The sequence below is a fragment of the Schistocerca serialis genome, chromosome 3 (assembly GCF_023864345.2).
Source record: "Schistocerca serialis cubense isolate TAMUIC-IGC-003099 chromosome 3, iqSchSeri2.2, whole genome shotgun sequence".
In the NCBI taxonomy this organism is placed as follows: domain Eukaryota; kingdom Metazoa; phylum Arthropoda; class Insecta; order Orthoptera; family Acrididae; genus Schistocerca; species Schistocerca serialis.
This window is the reverse complement of record NC_064640.1, coordinates 111,462,918-111,488,591: the sequence shown is the minus strand read 5'-3', so window position 1 is coordinate 111,488,591 and position 25,674 is coordinate 111,462,918. Positions and strand designations below refer to the sequence as shown.

Genomic DNA, 25,674 nt, shown 5'->3' with positions numbered 1-25,674 from the left:
CAGAGATATGATGGTAATTTCCCATATCTTCCCTTAATCCTTTCTTGTGTAGTGAGTTTACGTATGCATACTTAAGAAGATCAGAGAGGTTGGCTAGCTCAAATGACTGGAGGGTGTACTATTTTATCACCCACAAATTTAATTACTTTAGTTGATGTTTGATCCACTCGAAAGCACTTTTGTTTTTTATAACTTCAGTTGAGACTTTTCTAATGCCACAAGGGGTTACTGTTCTGGTTCAGGACAAAGAAATGTCCACTGTTTTGATAAGTAATCACGTCTACATTAGATTTTGCTACATGGATGATAAATTTATTAAACCACTGAGATATTTGAACATGGTTCAAATAGTGTTTATCTTTTGTTTAATTTTTTCAATTTTCTGGTAGTTAACTGTTGTACCTAACTTGGGTTTAATGACAGACCAAACTGTCTTAAACCTATTTTTATGGCCTAAACTGAACTTATCATTTGAAACTATTTTGGCAGTTTTAACAACACTTTTATACACAACTTTGTAACGTCCTGCATTGATAAGAAACTCAGGGTTTTTATTGTGTTTCAGCTCTTTATGTAGTTCTCATTTTCTCGCAATAGATATTTTTAAACCTTGAGTAATCCAGTTTAATTTATTTTTGGGTTCTTGGTGCCAGATCCTAGGTGAAATTGACTCACTGAGTACCTCTAGGAACCTTCTTAGAAATTTATCAAAGTTCTCAGTACTTAACACACTATTATTTATAGGCCACCTGTCTTCTCACAGAACAGGTTCAAGTTATTTTTACAAAAGTTTCTTTCCATAAAACCTTTCCCACTTTATTTATTCTTGCCAGCTGAATAAACAAGGCAGAATGGTCAGAAATTCCTAAGTTTACACAGAACTTGTTCTGACTGTCGAAAATGTAATTTGTTAAGATATTGTCTATACAAGTAGCAGAATAAGCATTTTCTCTAGTGAAGTCTCAAAAATTTAGTTTGAAACCCTAGTTCTGAATTAGATCAATAAACTTGTTTCAGCTGTTGTCATGACTTATCACATTTACATTAAAATCAGCTGCTATGGTGATATTTGTCTTTCCTTCCTTCTTAAGTTTATTGAGAAGAGACCGGAGTTTTAGCTATTGTACTTCCTCGAATTCTGTTAAATCATATGACTATTGTGTTGATCTCTTTTCTTTCAACACAACAGCTTTCAAAAGAGCACTCCTCATTTAATTAATTAAAATCTCTCTTTATTTCATATCTTAAGCAGGTATCGAGAAGTATGCACAAGTCTCCATGGGATCGCTCATTTCTGCAAAAGCTGCTTGCTAAATTTAAGTGTTTATTTAAAATTTTTATAGAGTCACTAGTTAATGAGTGTTCATTTAAGCAGATAACTTTAATATATTTGCTCTTCTTGAGCATAATTCGCGGTTCTTCAATTTTGTTGATATATGTTATCAAACCATTTATATTCCAAAGCATTAGAAACTTCTGCCACTTTTTATTTGTGTAAGCACAATTTCTTGTAGATTTATTATCTCAGTGTTTTTTCTTACCAGTTTGTACTACAAAATCTTTCAGATGGCATGGTGGTGAAATTCTTCTCTTGAGAAGGGATGAGTGTTTCCTATGGCTTCTACTGTTGTTGATGTTGGATTTTCGCGTTGTTGACATTGTTTCTTCTGATGTTGCTGTGGACTTTTCCTTTGTTGACTGTGTTTCTGATAATAATGATTCTGATTCTGGGGATGATAATACTGCTATCACTGGTGACAGTGGCTCTGCTGCTGTCACATATTGTAGTTGCATTTCAGTTGTTGCCTGAGTTGATCATGTTTCTTCTTTTGTTGTTGCTGCTGCTTTTGATGCCAATGGTTTAACTTCAGTTGATGCCGGTTTCGCTGCCACTAGTGATGGTTCAGCTAAAGTAGGTGGTAGTGATTCTGCTGCTGCTGCGGTTTGTGATGGCTGAGAAATCTCTTGCTCTTTCCATTTAGGTGTAATCCATGCCTTATGAAACTGACTATTTGAAGATGGTCAACAAGTAAAAACGGAGTGTTTTGATTGCCGATCTCCTCAAACTGTTTGTTGGTCTTAATAATTTGTTAAATTACACACAAGTCAATTGGAAGGTCGTATCTATGTAGTACTGCAATGATGACGATTATTTTGTTCTACTGCATCTTACACTGTTATGTATCTGTTTACTGTATTCATCTCTTGGTCTTCCTCTACGATTTTTACCCCCACACTTCCCTCCAGTACTAAATTGGTGAGCTGTTGATGTCTCAAACCATGACCTATCAACCGATCTCTTCTTTTGGTCAAGTTGTGCCACAAATTTCTTGTCTCCCCAATTCTATTCAACATCTCTTCATTAGTTACATCATCTACCCTTTTAATCTTCAACATTCTTCTGTAACACCATATTTTGAAAGCTTCTATCCTCTTCTTGTCTAAACTGTTCATCGTCCATGTTTCACTTCCATACACATCTACACTCCATGCAAATACTTTGCGAAAGGACTTCCTGACAAATCCATCTGTACTCAATGTTAACAAATTCCTTTTATTCAGAAACCCTTTTCTTGCCATTGCCTGCCTACATTGTATATCCTCTCTCCTTCAGCCATCATTAGATATTTTATTGCCCAAATAATGAAGCTCGTCTACTGCTTTAACTCTCTTGTTCCCTAATCTCATTACCTCAGCATTACCTGATTTAATATGGCTACATTGCATTAGCCTTTTTTTGCTTTTGTCGATGTCCGTCTCATATCCTCCTTTCAAGACTCTGTCCACTCCGTTAAATTGCTCTTACAAGATCTTTGCTGTCTCTGACAGAATTAAAATGTCATTCACAAACCTCAAAGTTTTTATTTCTTCTCCCTGAACTTTAATTCCTACTACAAATTTTTCTTTGGCTTCCTTTACTGCTTGCTCAGCATACAAATTGAATAACATCGGGGATAGGTTACAATCATGTCTTACTCCCTTCTCAACCACTGCTTCCCTTTCATGCCCCTTGGCTCTTATAACAACTGTCTGGTTTCTGTACAAGTTGTAAACAGCCATTAAAATGGCTTTTAACGGCACTTGGAACACATTTTCGCTGGTTTTCCGTGAGTGAACTTTGTAGGAGTAGTATATTCGTCATAACTTTCGTTTGACGTTATTTGCAATATATTTACACCATTATATGGCTGGAGATGTTTAAAATCCTTTTGTGGCTTGGTTATATCGTCACGTGGGATGTTAATAATTTGGATTTAAGTTACGCGGTAAATAAACACAGAATGATATTCTGCCATGTAGGTTATAAAAATAGATTTAAATACACTAAGGAGATATTATGCATTTTGGCCAAGAAATTCATCTGTACCACAATAAGATCCATCTCAAAGTAACTGCCTGAGTTATTCTTTAAACGGGAGCATGTTCCCAACTAGATCTTTACCTTGCGTTCCATTCGGGTCCGCTGACGGATTAGTCCATATGATCATCTATCTTAAGTTGTACGGTAATCAGGTTGATGTGCAGCGTGAATCGATCTATACTAGATGCCAGAACAACAGTAGACCTGTAGATAGTCGACTCCAGTGCGTCACATAGTTTGCACATCGACCGGATCAAACATCGATAGTTAAAATTTTGAAAACCCCGCAACAATATGTACCATCGATATATTCGACTACCATCGATATCTTTACTGTGACTGCTGACAGCTGTTGTGGTTGGAGAAGCAAGTGTCTGGTCTCGGTATTGATTGTTGTGTGCAGATTTATTGACGAACGTTGACCGTTTTGTGTACATGTAAACATTTTCACCAGAATGTGGGCGTGTATGCAGATTACAAGGAAAGTAGAATGCTTGAGCGTTACCCAGGAAATATGAAGAGGTTGTGAATCTGCAACCAAATATATAATTGAGATATAAATTTGCCTTTCGGCAACCTAGTAACTCTTATGCGAAAGTCTGTCCCAAAACATGTCGGCAGCGCCAGCAGAACGATGGCAGATCAGTTGGGTGTGGGCTCTGGGGTGATGGAGCTAAAACTGGGTCAGAGTTTTACAAGTAAAAATTCGGCATCATTTCATACATTACGATGTGAGTATAACATCTTTCACGTTATTTTATACTTGGTTACTTTATTCTCGAAGAATGAAGTCGATTTTGCCCTTGTTTACATTAAGCGATCAATTGTAAACATGAAGCAGAGGCTATTGGTTTGATTTTTGTTTCGTCAACTTGCTGCTTAAACACTAGCTCCAAAAGAATCATTTGTTGTCAGATGTGCTGTGCTGTACTCCACTGGCCCTGTCTCTAGCCATGTATGATTTCCGAACACCACATTGAAATACAAAAGGACTTACATTAGGGTGCACTGAAAAATATTAATTGTTGTTGGAGGTGACCCACTAACAGCCAATACGTATAACATTGTCGCGATATCGTTTTAATGCCCGAGTGTTAATAGATTAAATACTTAAAGGTGCTGGATTTGCTTTTCAGAATACCGAAGTGCAGCAGTTTTCAGCATCAGGATGCGCTCAATTTATCAAACTGTGAGCGTCTTTTCAATTTCTAATTTTTTTTTTAACCATTTGCCTCCTTCATCGTCTTCACATTTGTGTGTTTTCTGTAATTCTTTTAGTAATTTTATTTCGTATGTTACTGTATGATCCCATTGCCTCCATGACCAGCATTTGTGCAGCAAAATTTATAAAATACATTCAAAATTATTGTGTTTGTACAGTCAGCAGCCTGCATTGCTACCACATAGACCTGTGTTGCATACTCTTCAATTTTTGCATTTTGGTTTATCTCCGTAGTACAGTAATGAAACTGTGATACAACAGTTTGGCTGTAGAGGACCATATGTTCTGTTCTGCAGCAGGAATTGATCAGTGTCATTTTATGGCAAAATAATATGTTTGACTGATACGACAGCTTACTACCTAGTTTTCCAGATATAGCTATGTTGTAATTTTAGTTAAAATAAAACTTTATTAACTTGTTATGTTAAATCTATGCTGCTACAGTAACAGCAACAACAGTTGCTACTAATACTACTGTTGCTACCACCACCACAACAAACACAAGCATCAATGTTGCTTTTGTTTATTGTGAACATAGTAGTAGCAATAGTTTATGCTGACTGAGGTCATTTTGGTCATCGTAGTGTTACACTTGCTTTTAATAGCTTCAGGTCTGTGACTAGTTGTTGAAAGACCATTAGTTGGGCATTCACTTTCCTTCAGTCCTTTTAAATTCATCTACATTTATACTCTGCAAACCACTGTAAAGTGCATGACAAATGGCATGTCCCATTATTCCAGTTACTAGATCTTTTCCCTTTCCATTCACGTATGGAGTGCCAGAAGAATGACTGCTCAAAGATCTCTGTGTGCACTGGGACTAGTGCAGCCTTGTCTTTCGAAATCCCAATGGAAGAGACACATAGGGGTTTCTAGTATTTTCCTAGATTCTTTACTTAAAGTTAGTTCTATAAAATTTCTAAGTACGTTTTCATGTGGTTGTTTCCATCTATCTTCAAGCATCTGCCAACTCAGTTCTTTCAGCATATTTGTAACACTCTCCCATGGGTCAGATGAACCTGTGACCACACGTACCAGCATTCTTTGTATCCCATTAATGTCCCCTGTGGTATGGGTCCCACACACTTGAAAAATATTCCAGACTGGGTTGGATCAGTGTTTCGTGTGCAATCAAATGATCAAAGATTTTTGTTGCTGAATAATGTACTCCTTTTTGAGCTACTGACAGCTTCAATAACGAATAAGAAAGGTCATTTTTCCCTCTAGTGTTGTACGTATGAACATCACTGTTCTTCGCAAATTGAGGTGGATTATTTGTAATGAATTTCATTAGCGAATATATGTACTCTGATGGTGCAGTTAAAATACCTAACTCCTTGACTAGGTGCCTACATGATGTCCTTGGGTGAACACCACTAATTATTCTCACTGCTCTCTTTTGTGCAATCAATACTTTATGTCTAAGTGGTGAGTTACCCCAGAAAACCAGTCCATAAGACATTATTGAGTGGACACCCAAAAATGTGGAGAAATCTGCCCTGTTGACTGAGCCCTGTTCATATGCTTCATCAATTGTCAGTATGACTCTGTTCGGTGTACAGAACTGGATATAGTGAGTTTTTTCAAAAATTAAGGGAGAGTCCATTTTCTGAGAACCACTTAATAATTCTTTGAAAGACATTTTTAACAATATCTTCAGCTGCTTTTTCTGTAATGGAATTTATTATAACACTTGTGTCATCTGCAAAAAAGTAGTAGGCCTAGTTCTGCTTGGTGAACGTTAAGTGAGAGATCATTCACATGAATAAGGAACAGCAGAGGACCCAAAATTGAACCCTGTGGGACTCCCTTTGTGATAACTCTCCATTCACTACAATTTACCACCCTCCCAACATTATTTGTGTTAGTCAGCACAACCTTTTTCTTTCTGTTCGTTAAGTATGATTCAAACCAGCTGTGTGTATAGCCTTCAGTTTGATAAAACCTGAGTTTTTCTAAGAATTTGACATGATACACACAGTCAAATGCCTTGGAAAGATCACAAAAAATACCAACTGGCGATAATTTGTTATTTAGGGCTGTACTATTTGATGGGTAAATGTGTAGATAGCATTCTCAGTCGAGTAACCCTTTCGGGGTCGACAGAAGCGTCCGATCCCACGCGTCGGCTTTGACCCGTGACGTAAGGGTGTTGTCGTGTGTGACGTCATGACGGCGCGGAGTTTGGTTTGAGTGTGGCTGTCTCCAGTTCTGTTTTATCTTATTTTATTTACTTTTCTGATCTGTTCGTTCTATCTCGTGAGATTTTCTTTAAATTTAAAAACACTTATTACTTATTTTAATTATCTGTTTCCTCGAATTTCTGTTTTAGTTTATTATATTTATCTTTCTGATCTGTTCGTTCTATCCCGTGAGATTTTTTTTTTAAGAAGACAAAAGACACTAATCAGCTACTGAAGCATCTTTATCTTCTATGGGTTGCAGGGGTTACGACCCCTGGGGAGGTGGGTGGGTATTCATGCATGGCTGTCTTCACTTACACGTTGTAGCTACGCAAGGCGTCTAAATTTGTTTATATTTAGTTTGCCCCCCACCCAAAACACCCCATTTCCCGCGCTTGTCCCGTTAGTGTCATTAGGCTTCTTGTGGAAAGTGTGTGTGTTTGTTTTAGTTTCCGCCATATTTGTGACGTCATGGGTCAAAGCAGACGGGTGGGATCGGACGTTTCCGTATTTCCCCCTTTCGGAATCCAAGCTGTGACCTGCTGAGTAAATTATTTTCACTTAAATTTGAGACTGCGCTTGAATACACAACTTTTTTGAATATTGTAGAAAATGAAGTCAGCAATGAGATTGGTCTATGATTATTCCAGTCACTCTTGTTTCCTTTCTTATGAAGAGGTTTGACAATTGCATATTCGAATCTGTCTGGAAAAATTCCCTGTGCCAGCAAAGTATTACATATATCACTAAGGACTCCACTTATTAAATCAGAATAACACTTCAAAATTATATCACTAAGAATTCTACGTATTAAATTAGAACAACACTTCAAGATTCTATTAGAAACCCCATCAACACCACATGAGGTCTTGTTTTTCAGTATATTTATAATTCCCTTAATTGCAGTGGGGGATTTTGGTGCTATTTCTAAAGGCCTAAAGTCCTGGAGAATGACATTTTTAACATTTTTTTTTCAACGAACCCTTTAACCCTATTTTTGCTGCTACATTCAGAAAGTGATTGTTAAAAATACTTGCAACTTGTGAATTATCACTCACAACCTCATCATTAGCTTTATTGCTGTGGTATGCTGTGCATATCAGTTAGAGTAATTAATGGATCCAGGACACATATTTTTACTTTACAAAACATTACCTGAGTTGAAATCTCAATGAACCAAATGCTAACGTAAAATTTAATTTATTCCATGATAAATTCATACCATTATTTGAAAACAGCTTTTCACATAAGCTAATTGGATATGACATTAAACAGCCATGTAAAAAACCCTGGATCACTAGAGGGGTTAAAGCATCTTGTGAAAGGAAGAGGGAAATCTTATCTATTGGCAAGAACAAGCAGAGATCCTGCAGTAGTTACACACATCAAAAACTGCTTCTCAAAATTACTAAAGAAAAGTTATAAACAATCAAGGAACATGCACATAATGTCAGAAATTGGTAATTCCGACAAAATACTTAAGGAATGTATGGAGTGTAGTGAAACAAAAGACAGGACAACCAGGCCACAGAACATGATATTATCGTTATTGAGCTGAATGAAAGGGCTATAAATGATGAGTTGTAGGGAGCAATATATTTAATAATCATTCCCTAAATATAGTAGAAAGTATAGGGGCAAAGAGTTCAACAGAAAAATAATAGCAGTATGTTGAAAAAGTAACTCTCATAAAATTAAATCATATGAATGTATCACCAACTTCTCATTCTGAAATTAAGAATAGTGCAGTAAACAGATTTCTCAGTACAGCAACTCTATTGAAATCCATGCTGTGTTTTTCTGAGGATATCATTGTAATTTAGGTGAGATACTATTCTAGAATAAACCACCTTCTCAAAAATTTTGGAAAATGATGTCAGCAGTGAAACAGGTTGGCAGTTATTGACATCTCTGCTATCACCTTTCTTAACGAGGGGATTGACAACAGCATATTTCAGTCTCCCTGGAAAAATGCCTGGAGAAGTGATGCAGTAAATGTTTCAGATAAGACCAAGATTTTTATGCGGGAACAAATCTTTAGTACTCTATTGGAAAAACAATCAAATCCAGTTAAGTTTTCATTTTTGAGATAATATATAATTTTCTTAATTTCAGAAGGAGAAGTTAGTGATCCTCAGTGATAAACCTGCATAAGTTCATAGCAAAATTTGGGGTAATATTATATCACCTGTCTAACAAAAGGAAGTAAACAATAATTTATGGTGATTTGAATATTAATTTTCTGATTGAGGGAGAGAAAAAAATATGAAGTAGAAATTTTACTTAACACTTACGGTCTAACCTCAGTTGTAAACTTTCCCACCAGAATTGTGCAAGAAAGAAGTACTTAAATAGATGAATATATTTTTATGTGAAGGCATGGTCAGCAAAGTTAGTGTTCATCCAATGTTAAATGGGTTATTGGACCATGATTGTCATTCAGCTATAGTAAACAGCTTGATAACAGATCATTCCATGTAAAATCACAGATATTTTGTGGAGCCTAAGGTGACCATGTAAGAATTTATTCTTATTTGGTACATAGATACCTGCATTTCTTAATAGTAAAACTGTCCAATAGCGCTCTCCTAAAGCTAACCATTTTTGAAAAATTGAGGTTTGTGTACCTAGTCATTAGTCAGACACCAATTTTCGTACTTTCAGAGACCTACTACTCAATAATGAGTTGACCTACAGACCTCAGTTTTTTTGTGGAATTAGTATGTAGGCCACTAAGGCTTTCTGAAGCAGCAGTTACACTTCTGCACTCTTTAACTTTTCTTGCTACACAAGCCATGTACTCTGTGACACCAACAGTAAATGCCATGAAGATGGAGAAAGTGGTAAAACTTGAATGTGTTCACTGCGAGTTGAATTTTGGTTTCTTAGAGCACAGGCACTGTAAAGCGAAAGACAGTTGCAGGAACATGATTGCACCATGCATTCTAGTCACTGCTACTAACACTTTTCTAATGAAGAGACTTCTAACAGATGCAAATGGGAGCACTGTTGCAATGGAAGTTCATGAAAATGCTTTGTGGGAACAGCTGCTAGTTGAACAATATGTGGCTTTCAAATACAGTAAAAACTGGTACATAGGATACATTTCCCATGCATAACATGAATTTAAAGGTCTTGAGTTTAACTGCATGCCTCCTGCTGAATTACAGTTCCTTTCGTGGTTCAGTATGAATGATGCTGTTTGGGTCCCCTTCTCCAATGTTATATCTAAGGTGGATGTCCTGGATGTCCCATCATCACAAAGTCACAGTGTGCAGTTGTGTAAACCTGACAATAAGTACTGTGAAAAAATTGTATCGCTCACATTTCAGTGAATTTATTTTGTTTTTGGATCAAGATGTCAAGGAAAACAAAGTTATGTGCAAGGCAGAAGTGTTTTAAAAGTACAGTTTCCTTCTTTATATCTGAATTTTATTATGAAACTGTTATTTGTAGAATTTTTACATCAATATATACCAGTATGTAATTAAAAAGTTATTAATGTCTCTCATTATTGCTTGCACTCTTTCTTATGTTTCACTGAGATAATCTTTTTAATTTACAGTAACAGAATAAGAATTTATCATATGCTGAAAGACATTTAACAGTGAAATTCAACATATAAATTAAGAAAAATGATTAGTAACTGTTTTCAGCTCTAACCAGTTTGCAGTTGTGACCTATAGCCCAACCACAAATATTTTAGGAACCTTTTTTCAAGACAATACACACGGTTTTCATTTACCAGTTCCCTGTAGCATTGGTTGTGAATGGTGTGCATAACTGGAAATTCATTTTATTCTATGCGAGTGAATAAAGTTTGTTAGGATATTCTTCTTTGCACCTAGGATTCTACTAGCTATATAAACATTTCAGCCAAAAATCAAGCCAAGATTCAATTGGCTGCGTACCCCTACAGGACTTTGAAGTTTGTGAAATTTCACATTTTTTTGTGATGGAGTCATCTTTAAGAGAAGGTAAGAATGACTAACTGCAATGCCAAATGCTTTACCGAGTGAGATGGCACAGTGGTTAGCACACTGGACTCGCATTCAGGATGATGACTGTCCAAACCCACCTCTTGCCATCCTGATTTAGGTTTCCCATGATTTCCTTAAATCACTTCAGACAAATCCCAGGATGGTTCTTTCGAAAGGGCATGGCGCACTTTGTCTCCCATCCTTTCCTAATCCAATGGGACCAATGACCTTGATGTTTGGTCCCCTCTCCCAAATGAACCAACCAACCAGCCAAGTGCTTTTCGTTATTATTTGTGCTAAATGCTAGGACTAAAGAGTTATAGTGTACAAGATGAGGTCTCTACTATTTCCCTCTGCAAAGTTAATGATGTTTTAAAAAAATCACCAATTTAAGGAACAGCATAGAAAAAGTGTGGTTTTCAACACTTTTCATAAAAGATCTGAGTGATGTATCCTACTTTTTATACTTATATCAACTTAGTGGAGTACATACTAGATGCATAAAAAAACTGAGGTCTGTAGATGAACTCAGTATTGAATAGTAGGTCTCTGATAATAGGGAACTGGTGCCTGACTAATGACTGGGTACACATCCTTGAGTCTTCAAACCTGAATTTATTAAAAATGGTTAGAGTTAGGACAGTGCTATTTGGCTGTTTTACTATTAAGAGATGTAGGTTCAAATGGCTCTGAGCACTATGGGACTTAACATCTGAGGTCATCAGTCCCCTAGAACTTAGAACTACTTAAACCTAACTAACCTAAGGACAGCACACACAACCATGCCCGAGGCAGGATTCGAACCTGCGACCGTAACGGTCGCGTGGTTCCAGACTGAAGCGGCTAGAACCACTCGGCCACACCGGCCGGCAAGAGATGTAGGTATCCATGTACCAAATATGACTAAATTCTGAAATGGTCACCTTACGATCCCCTGTGAGATTGCATGGAATGGCCCTAACTGTAAATTAAGTGTTAAATAGGAAAACAACTGAAATAGTTAATGAGGTCACAACAGACACCTTTAGTAGGAACCTGCAGGCATCCACTGGAATGAGGTACACATAGCAATGGACATAAATTATAAACTTTGGAGTAATTAGACAGTTGATTGCAGTGGCGTAGTGAAGCTCTAGAAGATGTGGGTATGCCAGCATTTCTCAATCGTTGGTGTGGCATGCTGCAACTGTATATGTCCGTGGTTTCGTTGTGAGATGCCAACCTTGCTTTGACACCTTGTCCTTCAGACACCACCACATTCCTCTTCCCCAACCCTCCTCACCGTTGTTGTGTAGGGTGGATGCTCCGTGCCTGCAACCTCAGTATCTACCTTGCAAGTTACCAGGAACACTAACTGAAAAACCAGTCACAGGGTGCACCGCCTGCATTCAGAAATGCAGACATTGTAATTGGGTGAACATTAAGTGTATATTTTTGGGTGGTGTGATGACCATGTGGGGATGTCACATACATAGACATCTGTTCAGGTAGCTGAATGGGTGGCAATGTCGGTGGCAGCAGGGCATCAACCACCATGGGCAGCACAGTGGATTGTGCCGGCCGTGACTGTCGAAGAGAGAGAAGTGACAGCTGGTGTGGACCCCAGAGACATGCTGGGCCTTTGGACAAACATTCTGGAGTAGACTCACTGACACAGAAGCACACCACAGCTGGTTTTGTTGGTACAGCTGAAGCTGTGTAGAACCTTGGACGACATGAGAAGATCATCCAATGGCTTTCTTAATGACTCTGTGCTGGGAGGAATGGAATTTCTTCATGTGACTTTTGAATGAACCATTCAGCTTCACTGTTACACTGAGGAAGCTGAAAAGGTGCAATAGTCACATGGTGTATGCCATTGGCGGCACAAAACTGTTGGAAATTGGCTGTGGTCCATTGTTCGAGATAGTGACATCTGGAAGCCCTTCAAGACAAAAAAAATAGAAGATAAAGCCGATACTATACTTGCAGTGGTGGAGAACAACAAAAGGAAACTTGCTGTACGTGTCTACCACTAAACCTACATTTGTTCCGGTATGGATCTGCGAAATCAGTGTTAATGTATTGCCACGAGCCAGATGAGTGTGGCCATTCAAAAAAGTATTGCAGTGGAGCTGACTGATATTCTACAGAAACTTTCCAGTGAGATGTCATTTGCTCAATCTGAGCATCTATTCCGTGCTAAGTACAATGACGCCCGATGAGTTCCTTCATGCAAACTTTGCCCCAATGACCTTGGTGCAATAAAGACAAAACTTCCTGCTGTAGGGAGTGAGAAATCACAAGACACATATTGGAAAAGAGCACAGATAGTCCCAGTCTTCAAGAAGGGTCGTCGAGCAGATGCGCAAAACTATAGACCTATATCTCTTACGTCGATCTCTTGTAGAATTTTAGAACATGTTTTTTGCTCGCGTATCATGTCATTTCTGGAAACCCAGAATCTACTATGTAGGAATCAACATGGATTCCGGAAACAGCGATCGTGTGAGACCCAACTCGCCTTATTTGTTCATGAGACCCAGAAAATATTAGATACAGGCTCCCAGGTAGATGCTATTTTTCTTGACTTCCGGAAGGCGTTCGATACAGTTCCGCACTGTCGCCTGATAAACAAAGTAAGAGCCTACGGAATATCAGACCAGCTGTGTGGCTGGATTGAAGAGTTTTTAGCAAACAGAACACAGCATGTTGTTATCAATGGAGAGACGTCTACAGACGTTAAAGTAACCTCTGGCGTGCCACAGGGGAGTGTTATGGGACCATTGCTTTTCACAATATATATAAATGACTTAGTAGATAGTGTCGGAAGTTCCATGCGGCTTTTCGCGGATGATGCTGTAGTATACAGAGAAGTTGCTGCATTAGAAAATTGTAGCGAAATACAGGAAGATCTGCAGCGGATAGGCACTTGGTGCAGGGAGTGGCAATTGACCCTTAACATAGACAAATGTAATGTATTGCGAATACATAGAAAGAAGGATCCTTTATTGTATGATTATATGATAGCGGAACAAACACTGATAGCAGTTACTTCTGTAAAATATCTGGGAGTATGCGTACGGAACGATTTGAAGTGGAATGATCATATAAAATTAATTGTTGGTAAGGCGGGTACCAGGTTGAGATTCATTGGGAGAGTGCTTGGAAAATGTAGTCCATCAACAAAGGAGGTGGCTTACAAAACACTCGTTCGACCTATACTTGAGTATTGCTCATCAGTGTGGGATCCGTACCAGGTCGGGTTGACGGAGGAGATAGAGAAGATCCAAAGAAGAGCGGCGCGTTTCGTCACTGGGTTATTTGGTAACCGTGATAGCGTTACGGAGATGTTTAATAAACTCAAGTGGCAGACTCTGCAAGAGAGGCGCTCTGCATCGCGGTGTAGCTTGCTCGCCAGGTTTCGAGAGGGTGCGTTTCTGGATGAGGTATCGAATATATTGCTTCCCCCTACTTATACTTCCCGAGGAGATCACGAATGTAAAATTAGAGAGATTAGAGCGTGCACGGAGGCTTTCAGACAGTCGTTCTTCCCGCGAACCATACGCGACTGGAACAGGAAAGGGAGGTAATGACAGTGGCACGTAAAGTGCCCTCCGCCACACACCGTTGGGTGGCTTGCGGAGTATCAATGTAGATGTAGATGTAGATTCTCTGTATGTAACAACAGGACACCTGATCCTGCAGATAGCACATAATAATGCGAAAAATTGTGAAGGTGGCACTGGATGAGGAATTTCTTTCAAACTACATGGCTACCCATGGTGCATGTATTGCAACACAACCTGAAGAGCTGTGTCAGAATCAGTTGGTGCAGCATGCTGAAAATCGAGGAAAATTTTGAAGACATTAAAAATTCTGAGAATCAATTTGAAAACATGATTCCCCACATGAATCAAACACTGTATCAGTAACGACTGCTAACCGAGACAACAAGTCAGTGTTCAAATGTTGGGCAGTGAGCCCGTACAACAACTCATGCTAATAATTTGACAATATCAGAGGACAGCATTGCAGTTTTTGCACTGTCCGAGGTGGGTCAAACTTGGCAGGATTGAACAAGGCCATCAAAGGGCAATGATCTGGCAGCAAATAGAACTTCCGTCCATACAAATATTGGTGGAATTTTGTAACACCAAAGATAACGCCAAGTGCCTCTCTTTCATGCTTGACTGTAGTTTCACTATGCTTTGTTAAGAATTTTCAAGGCAAAAGCAACAGGTCTTTCAGGTGAACCAATTTTATGGGAAAGCATATCTCCAATTTCTCAAGGAGTTGCATCCACAGCTAACATGACAGGCTTAGCTGGAGCGAAGTGAATCAAAAATTGCTGAAATGCATTCTGGGCCTCACAAAAGGAACATTTTTCTGGTGCAGCCAGTTGAGCAATGCAGCAATTTGCACGTTGTTAACAACCAATGAGATATAATATGTGAGCTTTCCCATTACTGATTGGAACTCTTTAATGTTTCTGAGCACCGGCAGTTCTATAATTGCAGCCAAATGCGATGTAGCAGGATAAGCACCCTGTGCATGAATTATGTAACCTAAGTAGTTCAGTTCTTCCTGAAAGAAGGAACACTTTTCTTTGATCCACTTTAAGCCAGCCACAGCAATAACTTGAATCAAACACTCTAAATTTGCTAAATGTTCAACAGCTATAGAACCTGTGACTATAATATGACTATAATATTGTCCAAATAGCTTTTACAAGCTGGAAGTTTTGCTGTTAACTGTTCCAAGAACTGTTGAAAATTGCGGAAGTTGAAGCAGTTCCAAGGTGAGTGTTCATAACAAATTATTGCATGGATGCTCGTCCAGTGGTAACTGCAAATATGCCTCATGCAAATCAATCTTTGAAAAGTATCTGCCCTGTCCCAGTCTGTCCATCAATTCCTCTGGATGTGAAAGAGGAAAAGAATCCATGACAGTTTATGGGTTTAATGTTGCTTTAAAATCAGCAAGCAGATGTATGGTATACCACAAGAAGGCTTCTTGTGAATAACTGTGGGTGATACCCATTGGCTTGCAGATACATGTTGGATAACCCGATTGTCATTCCATCTGTGCAGTTCCTGAGCAGTTTGCCAATGTATTGCATGGGGGATAGACCGTGAATGAAAAAATTTCAGCTGTGCATTGTCTTGTACATGAAACTTCATTCCTTGACACGTGTAATTTTCCAGCCAACTTTTCGTGGAGTGACGAACTGTGTTTTGTTTATTCCTGCCTGTGTGTTGCAACGGAAGATTTCCTTGATGCAGAAGATTCCGCAAGCCACTGTATGGTGCGTGGTGGAGGGTACGTTTTACCACTACTAGTCATTTCCCTTCCTTTCCCACCCACAAATAGAGCAAGGGAAAAACAACTGTCTGTATGCCTCCTTACAAATCCTAACTTATTTTATTTTATGTTAACGGCCCTTACGTGAAATGTGCATTGGCAGCAGTAGAATTGTTTCTAGTCAGCTTCAAATGTCAGTTCTTTAAATTTTCTTAATAGTGTTCCTTGAACAGAACTTCTCCTTCACTCCAGGGATTCCCATTTGAGTTCCCAAAGCATCACTGTAATGCTTGGTGTTGACTGAACCTACTGGTAACGAATCTAGCAGCCTGCCTCTGAATTGCTTCAATTTCTTTCTTTAATCTGATCTGGTGGAAATCTCAGACACTTGAGTAGTACTCAAGAATGGGTCACACTAGTCTTTTATATGCTGTCTACTTCACAAATGACCCACACTTTCCTAAAACTCGACCATTCACCTTCCCCACTACAATCCTTACATGATCATTCCATTTCCTATCACCTTGCAGCTTTGCAGTATTATGTCTAGACATTCAATCGATCTGACTGTTCGGTAGCACACCATTAATGCTGTGTTTGAACATTATGGGATTGTTTTTCTTACTCATCTGCATTAATTTACATTTTTCTACAATTAAAGCTAGTTGCCACTTATCACCAACTAGAAATTTTGTCTAAGTTTTCTTGTATCCTCCTACATCACTCCACAAAGTCACCTTCCCATACACCACAACAAACAGCTGCAGATTGCTGCTCATTCTGTCTGCCAGATCATTTACATATAAGGACAATAATAGAGGTCCTATCATACTTCCATGGGGCACTCCTGGTGATTCCTTTGTCTTTTATTGACTCTTGCTGTCGAGCACAATGTACTGGATCCTATTACTTAAAGAAGTCTTCGAGCCACTCACATATCTGGGAAACTATTCCATATGCTTGTACCTTTGTTAAGGGTCTTCAGTGGGGCATCCATAGTTCACAGGAGAAGATGCAAGCTGAGTTTTGAATGCACAATGCTTCCTAAACAATGCTAATTTGTCGATCTGTGGACAGAAGTGTTTCCTTCTTAAGGAAATTTACTATGTTGAAACTCGGAATATGTTCAGGGCTACTGCAGCAAACTGATGTGTAGGACAATGGCCTCTAATTTTATAGGTCAGTTCTTTTACCCTCTTTGTATCTAGGCATCACCTGCACTTTTTTCGTCATTTGGGACTTTGTGCAGGGTGAGAGATTTGTGAGAAATGCAAGTTAAGTAAGTGCCGTAGAGTACGCTTTGTAAAACCAAATTGGGATTCCATCCAGACCAGATGACTTATTTGTTTTCAAATTTTTAAATTGTTTTTTGTGCCATTGACACCTACTGCTATGTCCTCCACATGGGAGACTTTATGATACTCAAACAATGGTATATTTGTATGATACTCCTGGGTGAACTATTTCTTAAATGTGAAATTTAAAACTCCAGCTTTCCTTTGGCTATCTTCTATTGCTGCACCAAATTGGTCAACAAGTGGTTGCGTAGAAGCATTCGACCTGCTTATCAGTTTTACATAGAACCAGAATTTTCTCGGGTTTTCAGTTAGATCCTTTGCTAAAGTATGATGATGATGATGATGATGATAGTCGTATGCTTCATGCATTGATCTTTTTGTGGACACATGAACCTCTGTTAACTTTCACATGTTTTCATGTGCACCTTCTCATTTGAACCGACAGTGCAACAGTCTCTGCTTCCCCAGCTTCTTCTGAATTTTGTTAGTAATCCACTGTGTGTCATTTCTGTCCTTAATCCACTTACTCTGCAAATACTTTTCCAGAGTGTGATTTACAATGCATTTAAACTTTGCCCATAATTCCTCTGCTTCTATCATAACGGGACTAAATGATGTCTAATTATTGTCTAAGTGGGATGCTAGCAACTGCTTATCTGCTCTTTCTAGCTAAAATACTCTTTTAGCCTTCTTGATAGGTTTGTTAACTTTAGTAACCATCATCACTGTGATGACATCATGGTCAGTAATCCCTGTCTCTATACTGACACCATTAATAAAGTCAGGCCTGTTTGTTGCTACAAAACCTAAAATATTTTTATTGCACATGGGCTGCCAAACTAGCTGCTCAAGATAGGTTTTGGAAAACATCTTCAAAAGTACTTTGCAAGACTGTCTTTCCATACCCCCTGCAGTGAATCCATAGATGACCAGTGTTAAAGTTGCCTCCAACGAAGATTGCATGATCTGGTTTTTCTGCACTACTGACTGTAGACTTTCTTCAAATGACTCTAAAACTGTCAAGGCAGAATCAGGTGGCCAGTAAAAACATCCAACAATTAACTTAATTTCACCTAGACTTGTTATAAGCATCCAGATAACTTCACAGTCTCACTCAAAGTTCGCCTTATTAGGGACAATATTTTCATCAACTCCAATGAACACTCCCCTTTCCATGCTGCCTAGTCTGTCTTTTTGATATACACTCCTGGAAATTGAAATAAGAACACCGTGAATTCATTGTCCCAGGAAGGGGAAACTTTATTGACACATTCCTGGGGTCAGATACATCACATGATCACACTGACAGAACCACAGGCACATAGACACAGGCAACAGAGCATGCACAATGTCGGCACTAGTACAGTGTATACCCACCTTTCGCAGCAATGCAGGCTGCTATACTCCCATGGAGACGATCGTAGAGATGCTGGATGTAGTCCTGTGGAACGGCTTGCCATGCCATTTCCACCTGGCGCCTCAGTTGGACCAGCGTTCGTGCTGGACGTGCAGACCGCGTGAGACGACGCTTCATCCAGTCCCAAACATGCTCAATGGGGGACAGATCCGGAGATCTTGCTGGCCAAGGTAGTTGACTTACACCTTCTAGAGCACGTTGGGTGGCACGGGATACATGCGGACGTGCATTGTCCTGTTGGAACAGCAAGTTCCCTTGCCGGTCTAGGAATGGTAGAACGATGGGTTCGATGACGGTTTGGATGTGCCGTGCACTATTCAGTGTCCCCTCGACGATCACCAGTGGTGTACAGCCAGTGTAGGAGATCGCTCCCCACACCATGATGCCGGGTGTTGGCCCTGTGTGCCTCGGTCGTATGCAGTCATGATTGTGGCGCTCACCTGCACGGCGCCAAACACGCATACGACCATCATTGGCACCAAGGCAGAAGCGACTCTCATCGCTGAAGACGACACGTCTCCATTCGTCCCTCCATTCACGCCTGTCGCGACACCACTGGAGGCGGGCTGCACGATGTTGGGGCGTGAGCGGAAGACGGCCTAACGGTGTGCGGGACCGTAGCCCAGCTTCATGGAGACGGTTGCGAATGGTCCTCGCCGATACCCCAGGAGCAACAGTGTCCCTAATTTGCTGTGAAGTGGCGGTGCGGTCCCCTACGGCACTGCGTAGGATCCTACGGTCTTGGCGTGCATCCGTGCGTCGCTGCGGTCCGGTCCCCGGTCGACGGGCACGTGCACCTGCCGCCGACCACTGGCGACAACATCGATGTACTGTGGAGACCTCACGCCCCACGTGTTGAGCAATTCGGCGGTACGTCCACCCGGCCTCCCGCATGCCCACTATACGCCCTCGCTCAAAGTCCGTCAACTGCACATACGGTTCACGTCCACGCTGTCGCGGCATGCTACCAGTGTTAAAGACTGCGATGGAGCTCCGTATGCCACGGCAAACTGGCTGACACTGACGGCGGTGGTGCACAAATGCTGCGCAGCTAGCGCCATTCGACGGCCAACACCGCGGTTCCTGGTGTGTCCGCTGTGCCGTGCGTGTGATCATTGCTTGTACAGCCCTCTCGCAGTGTCCGGAGCAAGTATGGTGGGTCTGACACACCGGTGTCAATGTGTTCTTTTTTCCATTTCCAGGAGTGTACATTCCGTGACTCACTAAATATTTCAGAGCTACATACTTGCAGGTTTCAGTCAGCTCTTGGTCCCGAGAATAATTTGAGCACAACGAATTTCCAGCAGGGCATAAATTTGGGTACCTTGTTACAAATACTTTGACAATTAACTGATAAAATTTTGACGTTCGAAGTGTCACTCTCCGTTGAGGGCGGACCCCCCTGTGGCAGATGCACACGGAAGGTGCCTCGACAGCAGAGTCTGTGAACGAAATGAGTGATACCTGAGGCATCTCTGCCACTGCTAAACCCCAAAGTAGCAGCCTGAAGACAACTGACTGTAGCCAAAAGCACCTTGAGCTGTTCATGATCTGTGGCCAGCTCCTCCAGTGTCCGCACACAGCGCATACACATCCTTTTCATACTGGCACTACTAAGAAAACCCAGAAAAAGCTAAGTACAGGGTGATCAAAAAGTCAGTATAAATTTGAAAACTTAATAAACCATGGAATAATGTAGATAGAGAGGTAAAAATTGACACACATGCTTGGAATGACATGGGGTATTATAAGAAAGAAAGAAAAAAAAAAACAAAGCTCACAAAATGTCCGACAGATGGCGCATGAAAGATCTCTTGTGCGCGTTGTTTGTTGTGATTGTGTGCTCAGCCGCCACTTTCGACATGCTTGGCCTCCCAGGTCCCCAGACCTCAGTCCGTGCGATTATTGGCTTTGGGGTTACCTGAAGTCGCAAGTGTATCGTGATCGACCGACATCTCTAGTGATGCTGAAAGACAACATCCGACGCCAATGCCTCACCATAACTGCGGACGTGCTTAACAGTGCTGTTCACAACATTATTCCTCGACTACAGCTATTGTTGAGTGGTGACGATGGACATATTGAGCATTTCCTGTAAAGAACATCATCTTTGCTTTGTCTTACTTTGTTATGCTAATTATTGCTATTCTGATCAGATGAAGTGCCACCTGTTGTTCTGTAAACAACTGGCAGTGACTCAGTTTATTATTCTGTTCCATGTATAGGAGTGTGTTATCAGTCTTCATTGATTTTATGTCAAACAGGTTGATAAATTTGGTCATAAATTTTCAATCCATTTTTGTGAAATAATTGCATTTATATAACTTGTACATATATTTATTGTCAGTCTATGTATACATTTTCATCATACTTCAGTGTGTGCTCCTTCCATTTTGAATCCTTGCTTCCACCATACAAGAGCAGACCTGTATACATTCTGAAGCATATCTAGTGAAATAGCCATTGCTGCATTCAGGGTTTGAGCTCTTACATCCTGGACATCTCTTATCTTTGTTTTGTACACAATTGATTTCATGTACCCCTGAGTGAAGAAATCTATGGATGTCAAATCAGTTGAACATGATGGTTGCACTTTTGCTGAACCTCTGCCTGTCCATCTGTTGGTGAATCTTCAATTTTGGTACTCCCTTACTATGAGAGCAAAATGAGGAGATACACCATTCATTTGCAACACAACAATGTCAGCAGTGCCTTCTTGTTGAAGACGTGACTCTAAGAATTGCTCCAGCATATCAAGGTAAATGTTTCCAGCAACTGTTTCTTCTTCAAAACTGAATGGTCCGTAAACTGTAGTCTCTGTGAATTCGAGCCACACATTCATTTTTGATATCTTTGCCATTCAGTGGTAGTGTGAGGTGGCGCATTACCCCAAATATGGCAGTTATGTTTGTTAAATTCTATGCAGATGTGGAATTTGGTCTCATAAGTAAACAACATATAACCCACAAGGTGTTCGTTGTATACAGAGTGTATCAAATTGTAACATACAGCTTGGCGAGCTGTATAATCTTCATGGTCTCATTTGTAAAGCATCTGAATGTGGTATGCTTTTTCTTTAGCATAAGGTTTAAACCCCTCAAAATTGTTGATTTTGGCTTGTCTTTAACTCTTTGTTCGAATGATGAGTTGATGCATTCAGACTTCTTTTGATTGCTTCTCGGATTCTTTGAACAGTCTCTCATGGTACACGACTCCCAAAATGTGATTCATTGGCAATGTATCCAGTTATTTGGGATTTATTGACATGTAACCAGATATTTCTTTTGCTGGTGCTGGCGTATGAAATTTCCCAGTAAATTCCTTTTGCCCCTCCAGGTAATATATGATGCCTGATCTCAAGACTTGCAATAGTGGATGCCTCTGGTGTAAACCATGGTGACATTTACAGCTTCATCTACATAAATACTCCACAAACCACTGTATGGTGTGTCGTGGAGAGTACCCTGTACCACTATTGATCATTTCTTTTCCTGTCCGACTCGCAAATAGAGTGAGGGGAAAAGTGACTATCTATATGCGTTCATACAAGCCCTAATTTCTCATATTTTATGCTCATGGTCCTTACACGAAATAGTTTGTGTAGTATGTGACTACTGCAGTATATGTACTTGTTATTGCCCACAGGTTTTTTGTTCACAAAATACTTTAATCTCTCTTGTGATCCACGGTTTTTTACATGTCTGTTTAATGCCCTTTCTGATTAGTTTATGTGGAAAGCTATTTTCAAGTAATGATATGAATTTAACATGGAATAGATTAAATTTTATGTTAGTGTTTGGGTCATTATAAATTTCTATTTGAATGAAAAGTGTGTTAAATCATATCTAATCTGTAGTGTGACTCCAGTTAACTTACAGCTTTATCAAATACACTTGACATTTTTCATTACGTTTTGTCATTGTTTGCATAAATTTTCTTCCATGCTGTTGTTAACTTGCAAATTCTTTGAGTGCAGGAGATAAAAAATACATTTATATTGTTGTTTTAATGTAATGACACTGTAACTGTATTTCAAGTTATTTTATTTATTTGTGTCAGATGACTTCAAACCAGCAAGTGTCGATATGACAAAGAAGGCAACAGTAGCTGTAGGTGAAAACCACCAAGTTACTGTAACTGTACCTCATATGGATGGAGCAGGAACTCCACAAACAATATTTAAAGGCTCTCATCGACCATATAAGAAAGAGTGTGTTCTCATATTTGATAGAAAAACTGGGGAGGTGACATTAGAGAAGCTTACACACAACGTGCAAGTGAAGAAAACACGGTTGGTGACTTCTTTTCTTCTTTTTATCTTGTTAGAAGCTTATGTGTTGATTTAAATTTAAAATTTATCAAAAGAAATCAGACTGAATAATAAAGCAAAACATGTGAAAATTAATTACCAGAATGAAAAGTTACTGAAAATAGTAATAGTAACATGTATAGAAATAAATATAAACTATAATAAAAGAATTCACTTCATTTTTCAGTATTCAAAATGTTGTTTTGTTGTTATGGTCTTCAGTCCTGAGACTGGTTTGATGCAGCTCTCCATGCTACTCTATCCTGTGCAAGCTGCTTCATCTCCCAGTACCTACTGCAACCTACATCCTTTTGAATCTGCTTAGTGTATTCATCTCTTGGTCTCCCTCTACGATTTTTACCTACCACGCTGCCCTCCAATACTAAATTGGTGATCCCTTGATGCCTCAGAACATGTCCTACCAGCCGATCCCTTCTTCTAGTCAAGTTGTGCCACAAACTTCTCTTCTCCCCAATCCCATTCAATACCTCCTCATTAGTTATGTGATCTACCCATCTAATCTTCAGCATTCTCCTGTAGCACCACATTTCGAAAGCTTCTATTCTCTTCTTGTCCAAACTATTTATCGTCCACTTTTCACTTCCATACATGGCCACACTCCATACAAATACTTTCAGAAATGACTTCCTGACACTTAGATCTATATTCGATGTTAACAAATTTCTCTTCTTCAGAAACGCTTTCCTTGCCAGTGCCAGTCTACATTTTATCTCCTCTCTACTTCGACCATCATCAGTTATTTTGCTCCCCAAATAGCAAAAATCCTTTACTACTTTAAGTGTCTCATTTCCTAATCTAATTCCCTCAGCTTCACTCGACTTAATTCGACTGCATTCCATTATCCTTGTTTTGCTTCTGTTGATGTTCATCTTATATCCTCCTTTCAAAACACTATCCATTCCGTTCAACTGCTCTTCCAAGTCCTTTGCTGTCTCTGACAGAATTACAATGTCATCGGCAAACCTCAAAGTTTTTATTACTTCTCCATGGACTTTAATACCTACTCCGAATTTTTTGTTTTGTTTCCATCACTGCTTGCTCAATATAAAGATTGAATAACATTGGGGATAGGCTACAACCCTGTCTCACTCCCTTCCCAACCACTTCTTCCCTTTCATGTCCCTCGACTCTTATAACTGCCATCTGGTTTCTGTACAAATCGTAAATAGCCTGTCGCTCCCTGTATTTTACCCCTGCCAGCTTCAGAATTTGAAAGAGCGTATTTCAGTCGACATTGTCAAACGCTTTCTCTAAGTCTACAAATGCTAGAAACGTAGGTTTGCCTTTCCTTAATCTAGCTTCTAAGATGAGTGGTTGGGTCAGTATTGCCTCACATGTTCTAACATTTCTACGGAATCCAAACTGATCTCCCCCGAGGTCGGCTTCTACTAGTTTTTCCATTCGCCTGTAAAGAATTCACGTTAGTATTTTGCATCTGTGGCTTATTAAACTGATTGTTCGGTAATTTTCACATCTTTCAACACCTGCTTTTTTTGGGATTGGAATTATTATATTCTTCTTGAAGTCTGGGGGAATTTCGCCTGTCTCATACAACTTGCTCACCAGATGGTAGAGTTTTGTCAGGACTGGCTCTCCCAAGGCCGTCAGTAGTTCTAATGGGATGTTGCCTACTCCTGGGGCCTTGTTTCGACTCAGATCTTTCAGTGCTCTGTCAAACTCTTCACACAGTATCATATCTTCCATTTCATCTTCATCTACATCCTCTTCCATTTCCATAATATTGTCCTCAAGTACATCGCCCTTGTATAGACCCTCTATATACTCCTTCCACCTTTCATCTTTCCCTTCTTTGGGGAACTGGGTTTCCATCTGAGCTCTTGATATTCATACAGGTGGTTCTCTTTTCTCCAAAGGTCTCTTAATTTTCCTGTAGGCAATATCTATCGTACCCGTACTGACATAAGCCTCTACAACCTTATATTTGTCCTTTACCCATCCCTGCTTAGCCATTTTGCACTTCCTGTCAATCTCATTTTTGAGACGTTTGTATTCCTTTTTGCCTGCTTCATTTACTGCATTTTAATATTTTCTCCTTTCATTAATTAAATTCAATATTTCTTCTGTTACCCAAGGAGTTCTATTAGCCCTTGTCTTTTTACCTACTTGATCCTCTGCTGCCTTCACTACTTCATCCCTCAAAGCTACCCATTCTTCTTCTACTGTATTTCTTTCCCTCATTCCTGTCAATTGTTCCATTATGCTCTCCCTGAAACTCTGTATAACCTCTGGTTTTGTCAGTTTATCCAGGTCCCATGTCCTTAAATTCCCACCTTTTTGCAGTTTCTTCAGTTTTAATCTACAGTTCATAACCAATAGATTGTGGTCAGAGTCCACATCTGCCCCTGGAAATGTCTTACAATTTAAAACCTGGTTCCTAAATCTCTGTCTTACCATTATATAATCTATCTGAAACCTGTCAGTATCTCCAGGGTTCTTCCATGTATACAACCTTCTTTCATGATTCTTGAACCAAGTGTTAGCTATGATTAAGTTGTGCTCTGTGCAAAATTCTATCAGGCGGCTTCCTCTTTCATTTCTTAGCCCCAATCCATGTTCTCCTACTACGTTTCCTTCTCTCC

At 39.7% G+C, this 25,674-nt stretch overlaps 1 protein-coding gene across 2 annotated transcripts in view; it reads left to right on the top strand.

Moving 5' to 3' along the window:
- Positions 1-3,695: 3,695 nt before the first annotated feature.
- The window catches only part of LOC126469795 (ELL-associated factor 1-like), a 66,469-nt gene continuing 44,490 nt past the window's right edge, over positions 3,696-25,674 (top strand). For both annotated transcript variants that reach the window (XM_050097048.1, XM_050097047.1), the window contains exons 1-2: positions 3,696-4,092; positions 22,804-23,035. In XM_050097048.1, the coding sequence (XP_049953005.1) occupies positions 3,951-4,092; positions 22,804-23,035 (374 nt within the window). In that variant the 5' untranslated portion in view covers positions 3,696-3,950. The remainder of the gene's footprint in view (positions 4,093-22,803; positions 23,036-25,674) is intronic.